Source organism: Gadus morhua, chromosome 13, assembly GCF_902167405.1.
Source record: "Gadus morhua chromosome 13, gadMor3.0, whole genome shotgun sequence".
Lineage (NCBI taxonomy): Eukaryota > Metazoa > Chordata > Actinopteri > Gadiformes > Gadidae > Gadus > Gadus morhua.
Genome location: NC_044060.1, coordinates 8,065,599 through 8,087,717, shown reverse-complemented (window position 1 = coordinate 8,087,717; position 22,119 = coordinate 8,065,599). Strand labels below are relative to the sequence as shown.

Genomic DNA, 22,119 nt, shown 5'->3' with positions numbered 1-22,119 from the left:
CACACACACACACACACACACACACACACACACACACACACACACACACACACACACACACACACACACACACACACACACACACGTGCATGGGCATGCATGCACACACACATATGCACAGGAACCCCCATCCCCCATGAAAAAAATAAAAAACACAGACGCAAGCATCAGTTATTTCAGGTGAATGAACATTGTGTATAATTGCTATTTCAACCATCCCCACAACCACAGAGTGGTCTTTAAGCGATGAGACATCATCGTTGTGGCAGGTAGAGAGGGAAACCAGGCCATGCGAGACTCAGGAGAAGGACACTAAAGGTGGGTCTGAGAGAGGACACGCTGGAGAGTTGTTGGATCTTGGAACCTGAACTACATCTAAAACACACAAGCGTGTTGGTTAAGGGCAACGTTCTGACCAACATAATGGATGCAGAATGGAAACTATATTTTTATTTTGGGAGTGTTGCTGACCAACAGTGTCATAAGATGTCAAAGTGTAAGATGTTCGGAGCTAAATAATTTATTAAGTATTTTGTTCTAATCCTGTACTTACATTTAAGTTCACTGCGCAATATTATGCATTTCAGACCAATAACTATTTTGGTACAATAATAGCTATCGTATATATATTCTCATATGGATCTTACAAGCATGGTATGACCTTTCGATCTTAATTCTCCCAGTCAACATGAGTATCAGTAGTATCAGTAGGGATCTGATCCAATATCCTCCATGTAACTCTAAACAGAGAAAATAAACGTTTTAGTTGCATTAGACACAGCTGCACACACATTAGCTGCTTTTCTGCCTCCACCAAGCTACACACATGGACACAGAGTACTCGGTCCAGAGTTTAATAATTCAGACACATTCTCGTAGAAACCATTATCTTGGGTAGACAGGTAAGGTGATACAGCAGGTGAGCCTAGCCTCTCTCTCTGGCCATTCTATCGCCACCCATCGCTTAATCCTGAGTCTTCTTCAGGCCAACAGAGTATGTGTCTCTGTGACGTTTGTGTTGTTGTTATTGCCGGTGACTTATAGGGGACACCAAGGATTTTCCTCGAAAACAGAAGGTAGGTAGCTTATACTACTCATCTGTAGGGAATCTGCTTGTATGACTGAAGTAGGCAGTTTAATTTCTTTAATTTTTTATTATTTTATTTTATTTTATTCATTAGCTATTAAGATGGACTGGTGACACTTTTCTGCAGTTGAATGGCTAAATTATATTGTTAAGGCTGCAGTTGAATGGGTTTACTCTATGGTTAAGGCTACGCTAATGTAATAGTGGTTTAATTGACCAATTCATACAATCCAATTTGTTGATCTCAATTTGTTTTGTAAATTAGGTTAAATAACCAGATTGCTGGGCCGTACAGGGAACTGTAGGCAATTTTTCCTCATTACTGTTTAACAACGGGGGACTTCATTTGTTACAATTAACGCAGGGTAAATATAAAAGTGCATTGAAATATTTTGAAACCAGACATAGTTTTATGACAATGGGCCTGTCTCAGAGACAGAACGCCTTACAAACACAATAGAGATATACATAACAAATATGGATTTGAAATATGAAATACAGATCGTCTACATGGGGTACACACGTGTAATTCCCGTGAAGAATATTCTGGAACGTATGCGTAACTGTAAGAAGAGAGGCAGGAGGCACTGCGGTGTTAACTTACTTTCTCATTGGGGATGACTTTGTTGGCTGAAGGTTAGCAGAGTTAGGCCCAGAGGTAGTCACCAAAGGACAATTTAGACCAATAGATGATATTATTATTGTGATGAACTACTGGATTAATAAAACATGTGTTACATTTTAGTTTGTCGAATTACGTCAAATTACTATTATAATCATGTTATTTATTTTAAAGGATTGGATTTTAATGGGAAGTGTTGTGAGCTTCGTTTCTGAACTGGTTGGGCAGAGCTTCATTGCCAAAAGGCTAGTAGTATAGTAGCAGTGGTGGGTTCAGAGGATGGTGTCAGCTGCCAAGGTCACACACTTATGGGATAGACGTTTACCACATAACATCCCCATATCCTCCCATTCTAACATAAACTGTGATGAACCCTCACATGGTTTTTGTTTTTTCCACTGGCACAAATGTATACATATTTATGCTTTCACATTTTTTTTATCAAATTTGCATTATTGTAGGGCAAAGGAAATCTAGCGCAAACCAAAACAATGCTGGAACGTTGGTGCCATTTTGAATGAATCTTTTGGCCCAATGTTGTCTTTCCATGGACTAATACACACCATGTGGCCCTATTACTTCCAATTATTTTTTAACGTACAAGCCTAGGGAAAAGCACTTCACCAAACACACGCAAAACACACACATTAAACTGTTGTTGTTCTTTTGCTCTGTTAGCTTACCTTGCAATGCAAATAAGCAAAAGGCATGTGAAAGAACAGAGGAGTGACACACAGCCAGAAGGAAGAGAAAGGAAGAGAGCTATGTACTCTTTACTGTTCACTGACGCCGTGACGATGAACTGGCTGCACGCCGCAGATGATGATGAGGATGCTCTGTTCTCTCGTGCGCACTCTCTCCTGTCTCCCGCTCCCCACGAGCATCATGGAGGGGCTTAATTAATGCATAGCTCATGTGTCCCTCCTGCCCCGCAGCCCGTGCTTTTCCTTTGCCCTTTGAGTCCGGTCCTGCGTTATATCGTCCGCCAAATCCTTGGACTTTTCTCGGTGTATGGAGAGGAGGACCGTGGCAACAATTAAGACTCCAGTGAAGGTATGGCATTGTATGGTTCCTATGTATTCTGCGGTGTGAAGTTAGCCTCCTAGCCTAGCTGCGGTTTTAAATAGGCAATGATGTCGCTGTTTTTCATGCTTTTCAGAGGACAGTTATTAATGGCCAATTTCCGTGCGACCGGTTGCCCTTCACACTTATAAGCGAGGCTTTTATTTATTTTTTGTTGCAGTGAGCATCACGTTACATGCACGGTACACACGGTGGGCAATTTGCGGACGCGGACGCGTCTCTCCCAGGCTGGACGGTAGGTAACCCGTAACCCATTTGGACAGGGGGATGTTGCATGTCGGACCGGCCACTATATGAGCCGTCGGTCGTCGGACCGCCAGGGATGAAGAGCAGCTTTGTTGTAACAGCTCGGCCAGCTGTTTTCCGCTGAGCGTCGATAAGACCTGACGGCGATGCGTTGCTCAGTTATTTTTTTTCAACCGCTGTCAGAGCCTCGCGTCAGGCTGTCATTTCACGTCGTTTTTGGGATTATTATCTTTTGTAGCGATTTTTTTTTTTTTACCTTGCTCGCTTTTCATGGGGAAATGATTTGGACAGTTTCAATTGTGGTGGCATTGTCACGACTCGATGGGTGTAATGTCTGTGTATATTCTCAACACGAACACGGTCCCGTGCTCCCTGTTATAGACGTGGCATTCATATGAATAATCCAAAATGCGATTATATGATACATTGTTTTCTCACATTGGCCTTGTACTACCGTAGGCTAGAATAAAGCACAGCAGCGTAGAGGACGATGTGGCTCTCTCAAGGCAATCATATCAACAGCGCCGACAGTCGTAAAAACATTCAGATCTTACATCATTTAACAGATTCAATTTTTTATATTGTTTAATATGACCGTGTTTATTTCTTTCTATGCGTGGCCTGTTCGTAGCTCAAGCACACACACATCTGATTTTAACAAGTGTTGTGTTAGTGTGAATGTAGCCTACATGCTTAATGATCTGCATGTGTTTTGGGTCAGGATTTATTTTTCAAGCAGTGGTGATATTTCATTGCTGCTAAATGAATAATGGATGCTGTAAAACGATGATACAGTGACATGTATTGCATATCTAAATCTATAGACAGGTAGCTGGATATATGGATGGATAGATAGATAGGCCTAGATAGATAGATAGGCAGACACACACACACACACACACACACACACACACACACACAGACAGACAGACAGACAGACAGACAGACAGACAGACAGACAGACAGACAGACAGACAGACAGACAGACAGACAGATAGTTAGATTTGCTATCTTGCTATCTTACATGATATCTTCTCTTTTGTCAATCACCAAAATTAATTAATTTATGAATTATGATTATGGAGGCAGATTGACGAGTCTGACATTAAACTTATCGTTGGCTAGCTGTGAAGACATTGGAGCGAACCACACTGGGGTGTTATTGACATTAACATTAAGCTACAGGCTTATTCACCCATCTAACCTCTCCCGCTTGAATGCTTCTCTTCGGTCTACATGTTCAGCTCACTGCTGGGAAACAAGACACATTCACTTAAATGATGTGATCTCTAACCTTAAAGGAATCGCTCCTCGTCTTTGGCTATTTCCTATTGAACCAGAATAATCGTCATGCCCCCATCCTTCACCTTTGTACCAATAGAAAACCCTGACGGTCTAAAGCTCACTACACTGAGAAGCATTACTGGTGTAGTTAAACACCTGCGTTTGGGAGACCAGAATCAGAACGTACCCCCTTAGTATAGACGAGGCGCGGTGTATCCGACTATGTTCAGTACTGAGTGTGTGTGTGTGCTGTATCCAACTAACTCCTGTCCTCTCTCTCCCTCCACCCCACCTCGGACATCCCTCAGAGGCAAAGCTATGCCAGCGGCAGCGGCGTCTTTCTTCCTGGTGAGGTGCGGGCCGACCGGTCAGACCCTGCTGCCTTGTTCTAGCGTTGCTGTCTACCCTGGCAGGTCCATGCTGCTGGATGTTAGTCCCAGAGCCACGCCCGCAGCATGAGTGCCAACGGGCCTGCCCCAGGCCCAGTCCCCCCTACAGCCCCACAAGCCCCCGCCCCCGCCCCTGCTCCGGCCTCCGCCCCGGCGCCCACCCCGGCCCCAGCGCCGCCCCCCGCGCCCACCGTCCCGGCGGCCACAACCACCATCCCGGTCGGGGCGCTAGCGCAGAAGAAGCGGCAGCAGTATGCCAAAAGCAAGAAGCAGGGCAGTAACGCCAACAGCAGGCCGCCCAGGGCTCTGTTCTGCCTCAAACTCAACAACCCCATACGCAGGGCCTGCATCAGCCTGGTGGAGTGGAAGTATCCTTTGTGCCGTGGGGCTGGGTGGGGCTGGGTGTGGAGGATGTCTGGACTGGGACGTGTATCAGTGTAATAGTGCATGAATTAGTGTGTGTATATCTTAGATTTGTATTGTAGGTATGTTTTTGTTAGTGGGTTTGTATGTACTGTTGGTTACATTTTTGTTGATGATGGGTATATATATCGATATATGCATTGGCTACTATATATTTGTAAGTGGGTGTAAATTAATTGATTACCATGTTTTTGTTATATGGTATAATACGTATTGGTTTCAGAATACAGTGTTTGTGTGTGGGTGTATTGTTGATTGAGATTTGACAGAAAACCTTCCTTTGACATCCAACCATGTCACAGATTCCGGTAACTGTCCTAAGTCAGATGTGGTGTTAGTCTATAGATACATATCTATACTGTAAACATCAGATATGTACAGTATATGTTAATAGTAAATCAGCTAAATTGCCGCTTCTAAGCTGCCATTTACATAATGAATCGCATTTAGAGCAATGCTAAACTTGAATGCTAAAAAGGGCACCTACTTTACTTGATGTGTGATCTATGTTCAAAAACAATCTGAGCTTTCCTTAACATTCCTCCTCAGGCCATTTGATATCTTTATATTAATTGCGATTTTTGCCAACTGTATGGCCTTAGCTGTCTATATTCCCTTTCCTGCAGATGATTCCAACTCCACAAACCACGACCTGGTGAGTAAAACACAGTCCAAGCCTCAACCGATGAGTTCAAATCGCTCCGTTGTTGTAATTTGTGCTGTCTCTGGGAAATATCTGACGTGTCATCAGATCGCTCAATGTGCAGTATCACATACAGCATAAGCGGACTCATAGCAGGCTTTGTTGAGTCTCTTCTCAAAACAGAAGAGGCGTAAGTTGTGTCTTCAGTGGCTTGCTTCATCATGCTGAATATGAACACTGACTGTGCTTGTGCGGAGCAACATCTCCACCACAGTCCTCGCCGGTGATATATCATGTCATAGCTTATCCTCTATGGAGGTATTATTCAGCTTTCTATTTTTAGGGTTCCTCATCACTGCACCATTCGGTGCACCTTTTGCATATATGTCTATGTGATGAATTATGGGTGATGTAGTGTTGTAAGCAATGTTCCACAGCTGAGGACCAGTGTGTTGCTCTGTGGCTGCCAGACAACACACACAGATTCGTTTTTTTTTTAACAAGCGCAGTATTTAGTGCCTCTGTTCAATGATTCATACAAGGCTCATATGTCTGCCAGCGCAGAATATTCTTTGAAGTGACATCTTAAAGCGAGCGGCTTTGTACGGGTTACCAGATGGCCATAAAGGGAATTAAGGCAGAATGTATGTTTTTATAACACTTTTAAGACTGTGCTGCTGTATACACAACCAAGCTAAACCTTGGGTGTCAGTGGGAGTTTGGAGAAGTGTGTGCCGGTGTGTGCCTTCCAGTTTAACCTCAGTTAGGATGACCTCCGGCGGTGAGTTTGCATGCTGGTGTTGCATTGAAGGAAAGTAGGTCACCCGAGACAATACAGTGTGACACTGTATCATTTGGGATGGCAGTACTACCTGGGAACCAAAGTTAGGCAAGGAGAAGTTTCTGCAGAATGACCGGAATATGTATGCAGCGGTTATGGAGTCTGTAGAGGTTATTGAGTAACAAAGAGGACCGTATTTATAATGGTGCCTTGGATTTGTATTCTTTCTACCACCTGTCCCTGAGACTCAAATGTGTGCGGTTTTTTTCATGGATCTTGATCATAATACTGAGCGATGTTTGATGAATGATGAATTTGTTCACTATACATTACAAAACTTGAAATAATATGATGCACCACCGTGCTTTTGGATGGGCCAGGGGAATCCTAATTGTATTGATGCAGTTAGATCATCTATGTCTATGACATGGGTCTCATATGAGAGATCAAGCTGATGAGTCGACATCATGCTTTCTATCACATATTTTATGTTGCAGTCGCAGTGATCACACAAAGAAAAACAAGAACACAAATAACTATTTCGTTGTCCTTATTGAGAATTTTTCGTGTTGAAGAGAACTTGTAAAACACAGCTCCAAACGACCTGGGTTTGGTGTGGGATACGATTTTGCAGTGTCACCGTTAGTTCAGAGCCCAGTCAACACAGTACAACATTTATTTATGTTCCTGCTGCTTTACTGCAGAGGTGGAACAACAGCACGCTTTGTAGGGCAGGTGTACCAGCGTGCCCTCAGTGGTTTCATACAGTATCCATACCGTACACACCGGAGGAGTGTGTGAGGGAGAGAGAGAGAGGGAGCCATAGAGGGAGGGCGAGAGAGAGAGGGAGAGAGAGAGTGAGAGTGAGAGTGGGAGACGTAGAGAGAGAGGGAAAGAGAGGAAGCCACAGAGAGAGAGCGAGAGAGGGAGCGAGAAGGAGCCATAGAGAGGGAGAGAGAGAGAGGTGGAGACGTAGAGTGGGAGAGAGAGAGAGAGAGAGAGAGAGAGAGAGAGAGAGAGAGAGAGAGAGAGAGAGAGAGAGAGAGAGAGAGAGAGAGAGGGAGAGGGAGAGCAAGAGAGAGAGCCAAAGAGAGAGAGAGCGAGAGAGAGAAAATGCTGAAGTGGCTTGATGTGGCAGCCAGCGGGCCGGGCTGTGGAGCAGTGTGCCATCTCGCACCGCTTTGCTCTACAGCTCAAGATAGATGCTGTGGAACTCAAGGTGTGTGTTGCTGAGAAAGCTTTAGCTGCAAAATCATTGCAGAGCCACACACCGCCGAACTGAGCACAGCGTGGAGACAAAGAGAGACACACAGAAACCATTTGAAGCAACTGACCGACGCTTCTCAGCAGATATTGTCCTGCAAAGCTAGCTTCAGAGCATCCTGCAGATCATGCTGGGAAAAGCGAGGCAAACAGTGGTGTGTTGTTTGATACCGAAGAATTATCCAGTGCTGGAAAACACAGTGTAGAACATGCTGGATGAACATTGATACGCTGCAGTGCGACAATGCACTGGTTCTGGTCCACTGGTCCTGTTAGCTAGGCGTATTCAAATGCTGCTCATTATAGACCTAAAAAGAAAGACACATTTTCCCTGGGGCTAAGACTCCAGGCCCTCTACCACCAGGAGGCACCAGTGAGCAGTAGTCACACACACACACACACACACAAACAAACACACACGCATACACACACGCATGCATACGCGTGCACACAACCCCGCACACACACACACACATACACTCACGCACACACACAACCACACATACCCACACTCATACACACACACACACACGCGCACACAGTCACACACACACACACACACACACACACACACACACACACACACACACACACACACACACACACACACACACACACACACACAAATACACACACACACTCACAGATACACACACAGATTCAGTAACTCAGCCCCCACCTCTATTGGCCTGTTTTCTCTTGTTACTTCGAGGCTGTATCCTTTTCCATTGTATGCGCCGGGTACACTACACACACACATTTAAACCAACGCCTGTGTTCTCTCTCCACCATGTCAAAGGAGCACACAGTCATACACCTCAGCCGCAACAGACCCCCCTCCCCCTACACTCACACGCACACACCCTTTATTTTGCGTTAAGGTCATTTCTGACCTATCTATCTGTGCTTCACACACACTGCGGGCAGCTCCCCGGCGCTGAAGGTATCAGAGCACTCTCAAACAATGACCTTTCCGCGATGGATGTGATTCATGTATCTTACCCTTCACCAGGTAACATGCAGTGCATCTAGCATGCTTCTCGTCGAGCATGATTTCCCTGTATCGCTGTCATTGCATAACCTCCCAGTCGACAGGCTATTTATTGTACTGAGGAGGACAGGAGGAGACCATCTCACAAAGAGCGAAATGACCATCCACCCAATAGAGAGGTAGCGTCAGGAAAGCACTCAGAGACTACCGTTCTTGAGGAGCTGCTGCTATTGGCTGCTCTCACACTGTTATTCACACACAACGAATACCTTTTTATATTGTGTTTACGCTATATGAATCGCTGCTTATTTGTGTCATACGGTTCTGTTGTCAAATTATATTGAAACGTTCAGGGAAAACTGTGTGAGCTCTGTTTGGATCGCTTGGTTGAATTAGCAGTAATTATCAACAGCCCTATTGTGATGGCTCAGAGATCCTACTGACAACGACTCTGCTGAGTTGTTCTGGCCGTTTGATTGCCATGCAGGGCATTGTGTCGCGTTGTGTAAAACAGTCCCTCCGGAGCCCGTGGGAATGGATCAAGCACGATCCTGCCAGGGACACTGGCCTCCACGTCATCACCTTCAACAGCACCAGCACGCCCTCTATAAGAGTGGCTAATGGTTTATTCTCAGGCTGCTGGAAATCTTGTTATAGCTGTGTTCAAGCTACGCCCGGCGTTTCCCACATGCGGCGTGAGGAGAAACAGAACACAGCACGGTTCAAACGCCGGTTTCGGTTTGGATTCCGCATTCGGGTTGCCATCGGTACTGCACCCCGGCCATGCGCTTAGCACGTTTGGGATGTTTGTTAGCTGTAAAGACGGCCAGCCCTAGCGCCGAGAACAGCGCTGCAATTTGGTGTGTTTGCAACAAGGGGACAGAGAGGGGGGGGGACGGAGGGGGGGGGACGTGTTTGACGGGGCATAGGCCTACATCCACGAGAGGCGTTGCGCTCAGAGAGCATGTGTCAGTGTTTTGGCTGTCTAACGAGATGTAGTAGCGTGTAAGCATGTACGTGTGTGTATGTATGTGACAGAAACAAACAGTTGGCGGTGGGTGTTACTGTGGCTGGCAGGAGCGGCGCGGTCTAGATTGTGGACTCCCAGGGAGAGGAGCGCGGAAGTGTGTGTTTAGTCACTTAACTAAACTGCTCATTTGCCGCTCACGCCAGCTCTGCCCCTGCCTGTTATCCTCAATGCGGATATGTGAGGAGAGAATCCGGTCCGTGTGTGTGTGCGTGTGTGTGTGTGTGCGTGTGTGTGCGTGTGTGTGTGTGTGTGTGTGTGTGTGCGTGTGTGTGCGTGTGTGTGTGTGTGTGTGTGTGTGTGTGCGTGTGTGTGTGTGTGTGTGAGCCACACACCATGGCACTGATTGCTTTGTATGGGAAGTGGTGGAAATCGTCTACTCAGGTTTAACCCACTACTCGTATCACTTACAAACAGCGTCGCCACAGCCGTAGAATAGTAATTGTAAACCCATAAAAAGAGAAAGAAATTAAAGTGGTGACAATGAAGTGTCGGAACGCTTTCACACAATTTTTTGGGAACTATGCTCATCGTGACTTCTCTAGGCCCGCCCCTACCCTCCCCGAACCCCTCCTTCACCCCAAATTGAGCTGATAACCCCAGCCACAACTCCCTCTGCACCTGCCGGCCTACTTAAACGTGTGTGTGTGTGTGTGTGTGTGTGTGTGTGTGTGTGAGTGTGTGTGTGTGTGTGTGTGTGTGTGTGTGTGTGTGTGTGTGTGTGTGTGTGTGTGTGTGTGTGTGTGTGTGTATGTTTGTGTGTGTGTGTGTGTGTGTGTGTGTCTGTTTGTGTGTGATCAGTTACAATGCAAGCGTTTTTTGCTTTAAATATCATTAATGAAGATGTTTGAACCAAACTGAATCCTTAGAAAGAAGTTGCTGGATTGAGAGTTTGTTAACCCTCAGACTTGTCCTCTTTTTTGAAGGCGCTGTAAGCGTTCGTTCGTCGTCGTTTTGGCTCACTATGGTCTGTTTTGGCAGTAAGCGCTCCCCTTCAACCTCCCCACATCACCATTAATGCGTGTCTTGTGTGACTCTGTCTCTTTGTCCTAGCAGCTCTCTTTGCGTCAGTCTTTTTTTTCCTATCGGTTTTGTAAGCTATTCCTGGGAGCGCTGCAATCTGTAGTTTCGCTCTTTTCGCCATCCTGCAAATTGGCGGTGAACGTGCAGAGAGGACCGCCTCTTTGCGGAGTTCTGTTTCCTGATTGGTCATAGTAGGAACGGGGTATCAGCACGTTTGTTTTCTGTTTACTGCAGAGTGAAGGGACTGGTAGACCAATGTTACTGATCAAACACTTGATATCAGGGTTAGCTGTTGGAATATAGAGCGATTTCGGGGCAGTAAGTGGCCTCCCAGCAGTGGTTGTTCCAGTGGTATACTGTTATTTTTTGTCATAGGTTACACCGAAGAGAACAAAATGGAGATCTTCCAGATAAACACTTTAAATCTATTGTATTGGAAACATATGTCCACTGTCCCGCATGCACCGGTCAGTGACCACTGACCGATAGGCCAATGTCAAACCGTCCTGTGCTCTGATCAGGTGACGTCTTTCAGATATGAGGCATTCAACAGCAGTGTAGCTGCCAGGCAGTGAATCACCACTCTGGGAACACACACATAAACACACATACATGAAGACAGTTCTTGTGGATGACTTTGGAATCTTGTGTTTCAAAACACAAGATCGCTTAAAATGATGACATTTTGCGTGCTTATAAATATTATTTATTCAGAGTTAGAATTAAACTATTATATATCATTTAAACAAACCATGTATAGTGCTAGTGTTTGCTAGAGTGTATGTGGGTGAATGTGTGTGTGTGTGTGTGTGTGTGTGTGTGTGTGTGTGTGTTGTGTGTGTGTGTGTGTGTGTGTGTGTGTGTGTTGTGTGTGTGTGTGTGTGTGTGTGTGTGTGTGTGTGTGTGTGTGTGTGTGTGTGTGTGTGTGTGTTGTGTCTGTGAAGGAGTGGTTCCGAGGGAGAGGGATGCAGACGAGGAGAGAGGTGAGGATGCAGACGTAACGTGTAAGACATGTAACTAGGGGTGACATTGCATGAAAACAAAATGAATACCTGGAGCCAAAACAATGGACGCTGGAGATACACCCACTCTCCAGCTCATCTTGGTGTCCTTTATGTATTAGTCTGTTTGTATTACTATACAGTGCTGCTGATATACTGTAATTCAGCCAATGTTCGTTTACCGAGAAATACTTAATGGCTAAGACATAAGACAAGAGGTTTGCATTTCAATTGAAGAGGTCCCGATTGCGACAGAAACAGTTGAGAAGGCATCCAGATGCCACTGATTGGTCAAAAAGGCTAAACTGAACATCAGTCCTCATTGGTTTCCAGCCATATTGTGTGTGTATTCAAACCACACATGCAGATGGTCAGTAACTAGCCACTACATCCATGACTGCACTCTGCCAGATCCAAAAGCACAAGAAGACACACGCACACGCCGTGACTCACAGGCAGAGGCCTGTTGGTTACAACAGAGAGGGGGATGAAGGCAGAGGTTCACAGAGTTGCGCCTTTAATTCATGCGCCTCGCTCATGAATTAATGGTAACAATAACCAGGAGACCCTGCAAATTGTTAGTTTTGTGTTTGCATTTATTTATCTGTCCGCAGGTATTGTTTGTGTGAAAAAAAAGAATGACATGCATTGATGTGTGTGTACGTCTGTGTGTGTATGCGTGTGTGCGTCTGCGTGTGTGTGCGTTTGCATGTGTGTGTCTGTGTTTGCGTGTGGGTGTGTGCGTGTTGTTGTGTGTGTGCTTGTGTGTGTGTGTGTGTGTGTGTGAGAGTGTGTGTTTGGGTCTGAATGTGCCTGCATGTGTGTGGGCAGGTGGTATGAAAAGGAAGGATGAAGAAGGGGTTCTTTAATTACGTAAGGCATTGTGTGGTGTGCCCGAGGCGGTGTCCAAACAATGCACGGAGCATTTTGACCCGTGTGCTCATCGTCAACAATGGCAACGTGGTGAACGTGCGTTGCTTCCATCAAAGTGGGGCCGGGCAAAGCCATGACTGTTTTGCTAATGAGCTCAGCCTCCATTGCTTCACAACAGAAACGTGGCAGGCTTCATTAGACTCACCTCAGAGCGGCTACTCTGGGCTGACTGACAGATGGCTACTGTATGGGAGCCATGCTGTAGTTAAGCCAGCTCGCCTCTGGAAACACTCACCGTCTCTATCCATTCAGTGGTGTATTTCAGAGTAATCTGATGTTAACTAAAAGGTGGCTGTGCTTGATATAAGGTTGGTATTGGTTGAGGTGTCACCCCCCCGCCAAACACACACACACACACATAATTACATACAATCACTATGTTAAGTGCTTTGGGTAACTTGAAAAGAGCTATGTAAATGCAATGAATGATTCATTGTTTTTTATTATCGTGAAGTGAATAGGACATTTAAAATACAGTCATTACTGAGGATATTGCAAAGGTAATGCCGTTTTAACTTTTCATAACCTCGCATGCAACCTAATATTGCAAGAATTCACTGCGTGAATAATATGCGTCTCCAGGGATAGAGCTGACGTGTGTGTAAAGAGGGGATCAGCGGATGCCATCGGTCACTTGATTATGGATGTAAACGTGGATAGTCAGTCAAACATTGCCAGTGTTCACACTGGGAACTGTCAGTTAGTGCCAACAATCGGCCACAGATACTGGCAGTCAATTATAGCAGTTGGATACCATAATGGATAGTAATAATAGATAGTTAGCGACTGATGCTTTTAGTTTGGGTCTTTTTCGTGCCAATCACGGAAAGATGAGATAAACGAACGGAAGCAGGAAAAAAACTGATATTTATTTTATTTGTTTTTATCGTCATGCATAACCGATTTTCTTTTGTTACTTTCTTTGGCTGTGTGATAAAAAAGAATAATCATAATTGTAATCATAATTTGTAATCAAATTTTAGATATATTGTAAGAGGTTTAGGTTAATATAGGTTTACTGGGCACAATAGTAGACCTTCTGTTTAAAACACTGAGCAGAGGGAAATCTGATACCTGAAAACACAGTTGCCATAGTAACTCAGTGGAGTATACATTAGAGTTAGAGTCAAAGCTTCATACCAAATACTGTACATTTAAAGTAAATCAAATTCACCATGTTTATAGGATGCACTGAAGACACAATGCGATGAATTCCTGTTTGAATATAGACAATTCAGTCAAGAGGAGAATATCTGAGGTGGCCCTACAGCAACATGAGCTGGGTGGATGTAGAGGGGTCTACAGTGCCTCTGCTTGTCTTAACAGGCCCAGACCAAGTGGGGTCAGTAGGGGTTCCAGAATGGTCACCGGTGTCCACATGGCAATTCAAATTGCCATTTATATCCTGGCAAGGCAGATCAGAGTCAAAGACAAAGGTTTCAGCTTTCTTCAGGACCTGTCTTTGCTTCAGTGCCGGTCTTGTTGCTACGAACAGTGTCCTCTTTCTGGGCCATGTGCAGGTTCTAAATATTATGAGTCTCGTTGAGTAAGGCTCCTCAGTTCAAAAATAACCTCCCGCGTAAAGAAACAGAGGCTTTAGAATCACCATCGTGTGAATGATGCATCAGGTCTCAATGAAGCAGAATCACCACGGACATACAGAATGCAACATTTTCCCCCCGTACAGTCTGGCTGCACATTCAAGCACCATTACTTACAGCCCAGACCCTGCGTGAGTTGACGGTGGAGAAGAGCTCACGGCTGACGTTCCACAAGCCCCTGGCTCGCCTGGATGGAGATGATCTGTACAGACAAGCCAAGGGAGAGCGAGCTAGGTAGAGGAACACCAAGCATGAAGAGACACACAGCCACGTCTCTCTACATGCATATATGGCGGCTCATTGGGTCCAACCTTATAGAACAAGATGGAGAACGGAAATGTTGTGTGTAGGGCTCGTACACGGCGACGTTACATCGCGATGACAGCTTTCACATTGGAAGCATACGAGCATTTGGGTGTCAGTTCTTGTGTTGCTTTAAATGGTTCTTTTTTTGGTCATTGTGTAGTCTTTAGTCATTAAATGATTTGTAATTATGGGGAAGCATTGTTGTACTTTAAACTTCCACAGCGGTTCTTATGCGAGGCGTGGCAAAACAAAAGTATTCGTAGGCCTAAGTTACGAGTGATTCAAATGATTTAGGATTTAACCAAACTACAATTCTCTTCTTAATATGGTAGCGTGTTGCCAACAAACGCTCCCATAATGCACTCTGATGTACAAGCACTAATCGACAAACCCACTCAGATGATGGAATATGAGGAGAGGTCATCCGTCAAATTAATGACGGTGATGAGATTTGGACCTCGGTCTGCTTCTTTATAGCCACTATCCAATAATACTGTGTTGCTAAGTGTCCAATTCATTTGCACTAATTGTGATGCAATATTTAGTAGCTGTGTGGTAGTTTGTTGGGTCCGTCCCTGTTGGGTTAAAGCTATGTTGCTGTTACAGAAACCGGTGTGATGTCACAACGAGTCACATGTCTGCGTACTGACTGCTCCATGGACAGATGTGGCTCGTCAAACGTGCGCACCCATTAGCACTCTCGCTGGCAGAGTAATCAGTGAAAGGGCAACATATTATAGTCTGAACTGTTCAACAGAAGATGTTTTCAGCCAAAACAGAATGTATTATAAATGTTTTGTATCCAACACAAGGCACAGTCTTTCTATGAAGAGGCTGTAATATTTTAGGGTATAACAATTATATTGAAAGAATATGCTGCGTTGAATCTCATGTCAGCATATGAACACAAAGTGCATTTTGTTTACTGGACCGATTCATTTGTGTACATTACAACCTCATCGGACACACTAGTAAAGCAGGTCTAAGGACTGAGGACGCTAATTGAGGCCCATTCCGCCAAGCAAACAAGACAAATTAGAAAGACTTGTGTCTATTTCATTATAACCTGGATTATAGATAAAGCAATACAGCTAAATAACAGGCATGTGGAAACAGCCTTCCATAATCCATATTAATCATCATGGTTAGGTCTTTTAAATTATTTATTTTAATCAGTTAATCTAACTGATTTATCATGGAGGAAACATAGAGGTCGTCAGAGAATCAGAGAATGTCAGTACACAGTTTATATCGCATGTTGTATACTGGTACGATTCACTTGGGCAATTTCTATTTTTCAACGCATACTCTAGATGGAGACTCATGGCCGGAGCTCCAGGTTCTCACCCTTATAGGAGCTCCAGGTTAACCTCGCTGAGACAAAGGGTGCTGGTGGTATGCCTCCGTGTCTGTTGTTGTGGCAGGCTGGGGAGGGGGCGGTTCCAACGTGGTCCTCAGGTCATCCTGGCATGTTTCTCCTGCCCTGAACAGTTTTCTACATTTTTCCAAGTAACACGATAACGGGCGCCTGGGTTTCCTTCGCATGTGTTTTTGTCGTGATAATACTGCATTGCAATAGGTCTGAGTAGTGTAGTAGTAGGTTGTCTATGCACCCACCCATGAACTTGCAGCAGTCAGCATTTTAAAGAGCGAACGCAGCCTGTGTTCATGCTGCTTGATGTTAGACTTCATGAATCACATCATTCATCAATTTTATGAATGATTTGAGGTTGTTTTTGTCACAATTGAGTTTTGGTGGTGTTCATTTGAATGGATTTAATGTTTGATAAGCTATGATTAACTGCAAACTGCAGTATGTTAAACAATGGCTAAAGAATATATCATTAGACAGAACAGACACAGTTTATGGAAAAGATACGGTATGCCCTATGATATTCTCACTGTACATTCTACAACATGTAACTACTTTCGATGCCCAGCAAGCCTGTTTAAAATGCAACATAAATGAGATGAGTCAGAGATATTTATGGTCTACCCCAAAGCTCTCTCCTTCCCCCATGTCCCTATTTCCCTCTTCCTTTGCTCTTTCTCCCTCCCTCTCTCTTGGCTGTGTCTCTAGGTGTCTCTCCCTCTTTCTCGTTTTGCACTTTTGGAGTGACAATCTAATTTCCTGATTAAGTATTAATGCCTGGTTAATCAGGGGAAATTGTGTAATTCGTTCATTGGCTTTAATTTAAAAATAGGTGGATCATTTGTTTTAATTACTGTAATTTGAAATGCCACATGGCTGAAAAACTATTATATGATAGCATCTATACGTATCATTCTTTCTGCGTATTACCCAGCTCACAATGAATATCCCTTCTCATAATATATGAACACCCGTGTGTGATGCCAATGCTGTCAGATCTCACCAACGTGTTAATATAAGCTTTCAAACAACAAGAGAATATACTGGTATTCACCGCTATTATTCCAGGCTTTACCCAACAGAAGAGATTACTGCCGCTGACCTCGAGTCATTACTCTGTAAATGCCTCGATTACAGTTCACTTGTCTCTGACATTTCCTATCATCCCATCCCCACAAATTGTTCTTTTCTTTCTTCGGACCCTGAGGTCCTGAGCTAGGCTCCTCCATAAAGGAGGCATGGGCTGAAAAGCCTCGCTCAGTCTTTTGCCGCGGTCACAAAGGGACCGGTGTCCCGTACGCATGGCTCCAGAGAGCCTTTCAGGGAGCGGTAAACTGTGAGCAAAACGCAGGAAACCTGCAATCCCGCTGCATTGTTGCTGTTCATGATGCAGCAGAGTATCAACTGCCCTGGGGGCTGTGTGTGTGTGTGTGTGTGTGTGTGTGCGTGTGTGTGTGTGTGTGTGTGTGTGTGTGTGTGTGTGTGTGTGTGTGTGTGTGAACTTGCGTATGTGTCAAAAGAAGATCTATCCCAAAGACAGTGATCGAGAGGGGAAACGCAAAAGAAGTCTGGGTTTATGTTGCCATGCGTGGATTTATGCTGACGCATGACGTATTTGTCCCGCGATAAAAGTGATTCATGCGCAGCGCCGTGGCCGTCCTATATGGGCTGAGCTAAAGATCATTCACTGCTCCCTCCCCTTCACCCAGCCTCGAAATGCACCCGAGCCATTTCTGCTGACTGAGCGCTACTCTATCTGGTGGGGGAAGGGGGTGGGGGGAGTGGTCAGTGTTGAAATACAGTAGCCACAACTCCGAGCAGCGTGTAAAGAGCTCGGGTTGACCCGCCCAAACTCATGTAAAATGGACGAGCAGGTGGGCCTTCCTCCTGTTTCAAGTCTCTGGGGGCGCTGCTCATTGTCTTCTGAAGTGCTGAGTCACACCCCTCTCTCTCCGGTTCCCTCTTATGCATATCACTCCATCGCCACACCTGGTGCTGGCAGCCGCTGAGTACTGGCACTGCGCTCTGCACACACCTTACTGGTGCATGAGGTCGCTCTGTTACCCCCGCCTTATGCGTCCTGTCTGACTGGTAGAGCGGTAGAGCTATGTGCCTGGGTTAGGGCTTTGAGTCCCACTAAGCACACCTGGGCTAGGAAGGCATCCACTCTTGGTGGTGCAACATGTAAAAGGGTCAAACGAATGGCATGTCTATTGGTGTTTTGAATTAAGATGTGTCAGTATGACAAGATAACATCATTTTCAAAATTATTTTGCGTTGTTTTTGGGATGATCCGAGTATCGAGGGGAAAGCATACGCTGTGTGTGTTTGTGTGTGTCCCGGGGGCGTGACGGAAATCTCATGCTGCATACAAATCAGTGGGCATGTGTACCCAGCTGAAAGCCATGTGCAAATTGGACACAGTATCACAAATCATCAGCAGTTACAAGGCTGTGTCAGCCGCTGTTCTGTATAATCATGTAGTGATAGACGAGATCTCCAAATTAAAACCATGCTGTTTGTTCGACGGAAGACGATGCCATACTGATAAAAATATGTTCTGAGACCTTTTCACAGTTTTCTAGACGTTCTCCATACACAAAGAGTGTGACACGTTTAATGTTAATTCAAGATATTGTAAATGATACAATCCATCGTTTTTTCCTAAACAGCATGATGACTATGATGTTTAATTTGTTGTGGTAGATTATAATTTGAATACAAATATTAAATACATGAATCATACATAAAAATTACAACGTTGATATATGCAGAAGAAGTTAGGTGGACAGAACAAACTTGCAGCAGTGTATAATTCAGCTTGCTTTATCCATAGACCTCTAAATAGACGTTGCATTGACTGCTTCTGCTTATTTCTGACATACGTCAACGTCAGCGCCATGTTGGACAGGCCAAGACTGGCTAGTACACATATACAAGTAATTTACTGTTTTCATTAAAGGGATCATGATCTACGGCTTGATCTATGGCTTTATCAGAGTGAACTCTCAGTTGATAAAGGCCAACCTTATGTCAAATGGGATTGGATATTGTCACTTGACAGTGTTAAGCCAATCGGAAGAAGGCTGTGCCTTGAACAGCTGATGGCATTGAGCTGATAAGCATAAGAATGGCCATGGAACATCTGTTGCCAATCACAAGAGCAGTGGCCGTATAACTGACGATAGCCAATCACAAGAGGCGTAAGCACGTCACTCATGACGGCTGATCATAAACCGGATTAGAATGTACATTTTTCCCTACAACATACAATCTATCGATTTGTTGAAGACATATATATAGTCACGTTACAAACTTCATACAAACTAGTATTATCAGTCATTGTGTTAGAACTGTCACCAGCCAGGCAAAGATGTTACTCACACAAACCAACACACTGCTGATCTTCTAGGACTGGCCTCTACACATATACAAGGCCTACCCTTCTGTCCTGTCCTTCAATGTTGTCAGTATCATATCTTCTGGGTGAGTGATTGACAGGATTGAGCCGTGCTGTGACAGGCTTTGATACGTGTAGAAAACGCTTCATGTGACATTGATGAACTGGATTAACAGGAAGTCCCTGCTTTTGCTGGGCTAGGCTCGCTGGACTGGCTAATCCAAAAACATCCTCTCTGTGGTGTGTGTGTGTGTGTGTGTGTGTGTGTGTGTGTGTGTGTGTGTGTGTGTGTGTGTGTGTGTGTGTGTGTGTGTGTGTGTGTGTGTGTGTGTGTGTGTGTGTGTGTGTGTGTGTGTGTGTGTATTTTGTGTGTGTGTGAGCATCTGTGTGTGTTTGTGCCTACCCTAATGCCGCTTATTACATCCATCACTGTGAGGTATTTACATAATAATTAGGGCCTCTTTATCTCGACCCCCTCCCTGCCGAGTAATTCTTTTTATCAAAATCATTAACAAAAATAACTCCCTTGTTTTTCTCCTCTCAACAGGAAACAGTGGAATATGCCTTCCTCATCATTTTCACAATTGAGACCTTCCTGAAGATTATTGCTTATGGATTGGTGGCACACCAGAATGCATACGTGAGAAACGGCTGGAACATGCTGGATTTCGTCATTGTTGTGATCGGGTAAGTCTAGCAACAGACTCATTGGGTTCACGCCGTCCACACGAAACACACTTCGGTCCTTGACGCGTCTTGATGGGGTGCTATTGAAACCCCTTCATTGTGTGGTGTGTTGCTGCCACTGTGAACGAGGTCATGGTGAGAGAGAGAGCGACAGAGAGAGAAGGGGAGAGAGACCGAGAGAGGTAGAGAGAGAGAGAGAGAGAGAGAGAGAGAGAGAGAGAGAGAGAGAGAGAGAGAGAGAGAGAGAGAGAGAGAGAGAGAGAGAGAGGAAGAGAGGAAGAGAGAGAGAGGTTCAGCGTCAAAGTTAAAGTTTCTTAAACGTCGTCTCTTGCAGCAAATTGCTAACAGCGACCCTCATACACCCACAGTATCTGACCCAGAAAAGACAGAGAGAATAAATCAGAGCATCACCACCGCTGGAGTGAGTCATCACCATCTCACCATACTACCATGTCTTCGCCCTCTCTCTATGTTGTTTTCTTCCTTTCCCGCTCTCCTTTTGCATTCTTCCTCCCAGTCCTGCTTGGCTCTATGTGCTTCCCAATCCACCCTTGTTACGTCTCTACCATTTTGATCTCCCAAAATGTGTACACTGGCTTGCTATGCTTAACATTACCTCACACCTCGCACTCCCCCTCTCTCCTTTACCTCCCGCATACTCTCCTCTGGTTATCTTCATCCTTATCTCACCCTGTATACCCTTCTATGCCTCTCCCTCCCTCCCTCACGCTCTCGCTCTCTCTCTCTCTCTCGCTGCATCACTCTATCTCTCTCTCCCCCTTTTCCCGATCACTCTCTTCCATTAGACATACAGTCCAGTGGGTAGCTGGGTCAGATCTGTCTGTGTGCAACATGCAGGCTTGATATGTCACGCAGTCAAACGCAGCGTCTGACACTCCGGCGTCTGACAAGTAAAAAAAACACAGCTGAACCACACAGGAACACTGCTCGGCATGGCCTGTTAAGATACTGCTTTCTTGCTGCATTCAAGACAACTCTGTAAAAAAAACGAGCTCTGATTTAGAATTGAAAGGTTTTCCAGGTTGGAAACTGGGGTATCATTTCAGAGCTCTGACTTTTCCGAGTTGACGCCAGTCAACATCAATCATGGCCACCTTCATAGTTAATGGGAATGAAATTATTATTATGTTTTTTGTTGGCGTGATGTGTCATTATGCAATATGTGTTTGTGTTTGTTTGTATTTTGCTCTCATTATGGCCATATTCTAGAATTGTTTATATTATTAACTGACTAAATTAGCTGGCCAGTGCTCGTCTCTTCTCTTCTTCATATGTTTTCCAAAATAACCATTAATTGCTGCTAAATATATGTTTGGTATTCAGCAATGAACCACAATATGCAGAGCTTCCTTCGGCCATCCATGTTTTTTTCTCGCCGAGTAAACTAACTGTGAACGCAATGATGTAGGAAGTAGGGATCTCGGAGTTGAAACCTCCAAATTCCGAGTTGTTTTGGAGGCGGTATCAATCCCTCAATAGCCATCTAAATAGAATAGTTCCAGTTTTTAACCCATATTTTGTGCAATTTTTCCCTGGACTTTCAACCACTGCTTTGTTATGCGGTTATGTCTGTGCCCACTTATTTGTTATCAAACTCAAAAACCCTTCATGCCTTCAAGCTAGAAATATATTTTTTAGTTGATCAAATCCCCACATGCAGTGTGCCTTATAGACAGAAGAAGATAGAAGTAAAGGCCAAATGCCAAGCACGTTCTAATGAAATGTTTAGACGCCTATGGGTGTAAATGGGACATTTACATATTGAAAAGCCAATTGTTATATATTTCCCCTGTGATTGTCAAGCTATAGGGCCCGATATTTGTTCTGTTGTCCTAATACCTGCAGCAACAGAATCTGCTGAGTGTGTTGTTGTAGTAACTCCCTCCCTGACGCTTATGATGCGTAAACGAAAAAAAACAAAAACATAATTTCCCAC

General features: G+C 44.6%; 1 protein-coding gene across 6 annotated transcripts in view; it reads left to right on the top strand.

The window, feature by feature from the left end:
* The first annotated feature begins 2,479 nt into the window (after positions 1-2,479).
* cacna1da (calcium channel, voltage-dependent, L type, alpha 1D subunit, a) overlaps positions 2,480-22,119 on the top strand; it is a 60,377-nt gene continuing 40,737 nt past the window's right edge. For 3 of the 6 annotated variants that reach the window (XM_030375116.1, XM_030375112.1, XM_030375114.1), the window contains exons 1-5: positions 2,480-2,762; positions 2,953-3,027; positions 4,631-5,079; positions 5,684-5,789; positions 20,023-20,162. In XM_030375116.1, the coding sequence (XP_030230976.1) occupies positions 4,778-5,079; positions 5,684-5,789; positions 20,023-20,162 (548 nt within the window). In that variant the 5' untranslated portion in view covers positions 2,480-2,762; positions 2,953-3,027; positions 4,631-4,777. Of the gene's footprint in view, positions 2,763-2,952; positions 3,028-4,630; positions 5,080-5,683; positions 5,790-20,022; positions 20,163-22,119 lie in introns of those variants that run through there. The other 3 variants (XM_030375113.1, XM_030375111.1, XM_030375117.1) reach the window with 3 other exon arrangements.